Source organism: Penaeus chinensis, chromosome 9, assembly GCF_019202785.1.
Source record: "Penaeus chinensis breed Huanghai No. 1 chromosome 9, ASM1920278v2, whole genome shotgun sequence".
Classification (NCBI taxonomy): domain Eukaryota; kingdom Metazoa; phylum Arthropoda; class Malacostraca; order Decapoda; family Penaeidae; genus Penaeus; species Penaeus chinensis.
In genome coordinates, this window is record NC_061827.1 from 586,175 (window position 1) to 588,674 (window position 2,500).

General features: G+C 47.5%; 1 protein-coding gene across 1 annotated transcript in view; it reads right to left on the reverse strand.

The window, feature by feature from the left end:
* Positions 1 to 2,500, reverse strand: part of LOC125028606 (zinc finger protein 704-like) — a 53,850-nt gene that overhangs the window by 955 nt on the left and 50,395 nt on the right. Inside the window, exons 3-5 of the mRNA XM_047618074.1 lie at positions 1,140 to 1,240; positions 477 to 817; positions 81 to 151 (exon numbers count right to left, since the gene is read on the reverse strand). Of these exons, the coding sequence (XP_047474030.1) occupies positions 81 to 151; positions 477 to 817; positions 1,140 to 1,240 (513 nt within the window). The remainder of the gene's footprint in view (positions 1 to 80; positions 152 to 476; positions 818 to 1,139; positions 1,241 to 2,500) is intronic.

Sequence of the window (2,500 nt, forward strand, 5' to 3'; positions counted from 1 at the left end):
TCATTTAAATATGGCAGTAGAAAGTCAAAATGTTCAGACAGCAGAAAGCAGACGTAAGGAAGATCTGTTTCCAAACTCACCATGAAAGTGGAGGTGCGAGGCCATGAGCTGGAGAGGGGCATGGGGGCGGCCTGGCGTCTGTACTCGGGATCTGCAACGGATGACGTGAATTTCAAATGAATGGCATAATAACACTGGCATGGTATTGCATCATCCTTGTCTGCGTGACATGCCTTAGTTACTTAAACAAATGTCAAATCACAAACTTTCTTGAATTTTCATGATTCTGAGACCTGGAAAGGGCGGTGACATTGGACGCTTAACAAAATCTAAAGCTACAAGCAAACTCCCGGGCGGGAAAGTGATTCCTTCCGAGTAATAAGAAGAGGCAAAAGAGTTACACGAATGCGCCCCCTAAGATAACGCCCATGACCAGGGGCGAGTCCCTTAGGGGGCGAACCGAAATCGCGACTGACCTTCGTGGGGCGGGCGCGCCATGTCCATGTGGCTGAGCGTGGGCGGCGACGACACATGGATGTACTGCGGGTGGGACGGCTGGATGGGCCCGGGCGGGATGCCCACGCCCAAGGGCTGGGCGACGGCCGCCGGGGGTGTGGGCGGCGATGGCGCCACGGTCACGGTCATGGCAGGGGGCGCGGGCGGGGTGGGTGGGGGCACCACGGGCGCCACCAGGGGCTCGCAGGGGTCCACCCACGTGGCCACGTTGACCTCCACCTCGCGCCAGTAGAACTCCTCCTCGTGGTCATCCTCGTCGTCGCTGTCGCTGTCGCTGTGCTCGCTGCTCACCTCCTCGCGCCTGGAGGGGGAGGGGGGTCAGCTTTATTTATATCCACATCCATGCATTACTAATGTCATGCAATATCAACAAATGACCACCATCAGCTAACGATCGAGCCAGTTCTTTCTTGACATGCTACTAAGTAATCAAGCTAATAATCTGTCTACCTTCTTTCATTTCCACTCTTTAATACCCACACCATCATCAAAGAGCAAAACTAACATCCGCCAAATCTTATGTGACTAATCTATTTCCATATTCAACAAAGAAAGGGCGTCCCCCGCGGGCCCGGGAGCATGCCCCGCCCGGCTCGAGGGTCTCGCCACAAAGGACTCCGTACCCGAGGTGGATGGCGCGGATGTGTCTCTCAATGGCATCGCAGGCGGATGTCATCTCCTGGCAGCCGGCCCACGTGCACTTGAACATGGTGCGGGTGGAGCTCTGCAAGGCAAAGGTACGTGGTTAGCACAGATCGAAGAAAAATTCTACATAAGGTGATGGGAAAGGCGGTCCTATCTAGCGGCACCTCTACTCGCCTCGGTTATAAACAGTACCGTTACAGTTCTGGAACCATTATATATCTGATCCGCTAATAAGCACTTTTCAGTCTTGAAATACATGAACACGGGACAAATTTTAATGCCACGAGTACCCGGCAGTACCTCCCAGCTCTGCAAGAGGAAGACTCATAAGCTTAGGCCTAAACTCTAATGTCACATTTGAGTTTGTTCGTTTAGCCATTGACAAAGAGGCCCTTCTTTCACGTTCTTCCTTACAGTTTCGTATTTAAGACACAAAAGCAACAGAGAAATGGATTGTCCAAAACAAAAACAAAAAAGAAGAAAGTAAATAATATGAATGAAATGTTAATGGGAAGTCACGAAAGCCAAAAACACCTTACCATATTTATAAAATTGTTACATCAACAAACAACGACACACAAAGGAGGGACGAAAGTGAAACAAAAAAAGAGAGAATGAAAGAGAAAGGGGGAGGAAGGGAGGGGGGGGGGGGTGTTGCTGGCTTCGTTCCAAGTAGATCAATGGGAACCGTCACACCCCTTCGGCCACTGCGGCGGGAGGAACTTTTTTCACTCTCTCCCTTTCCTTCGTCTCCCTCTTCTCTCTCCCTCTCCCTTTCCTTCTCCGTCTCCCTCTTCTTCTTTCTCCCACTCCTTTTCCTTCTTCGTCTATTTTTCTTCTCCGTTTCCCCCTTCTTTCTCCCTCTCCTTTTCCTTCTCCGTCTCCCTCTTCTTCTCTCTCTCTCTCTCCCTCTCATTCTCTTTCTCATTAACGCGACAAGTATGTTTAAACTCCGGATTTTTATATTCCTTTATTCTCACCCGCTACGTATGCTAATTAACTTCTCAAAAATTGCCGAAATAATTTTCTAAATGTTATTGCAGTGAGAATCTCACATTTACCCCCTTTATAAAAATAAATAACCAACCAATAATAATAATAATAATAATAACAATAATAATAATAATAATAATAATAATAATAATAATAATAAAACGTATCAGAGCCAAAGTTGCGTTATTATCACCAGGGATTTTACCTGTTGACTCCGTGTTATTATCACAGGGGACTTACCTGTTGATGCCACGAACAACCATAAGATCAGAATAATGTAGACAGATTCATCGCTTTTGTTTTTATTTTTCATCATTTCTGAGTCTGAGCACTTCTGAATATCACA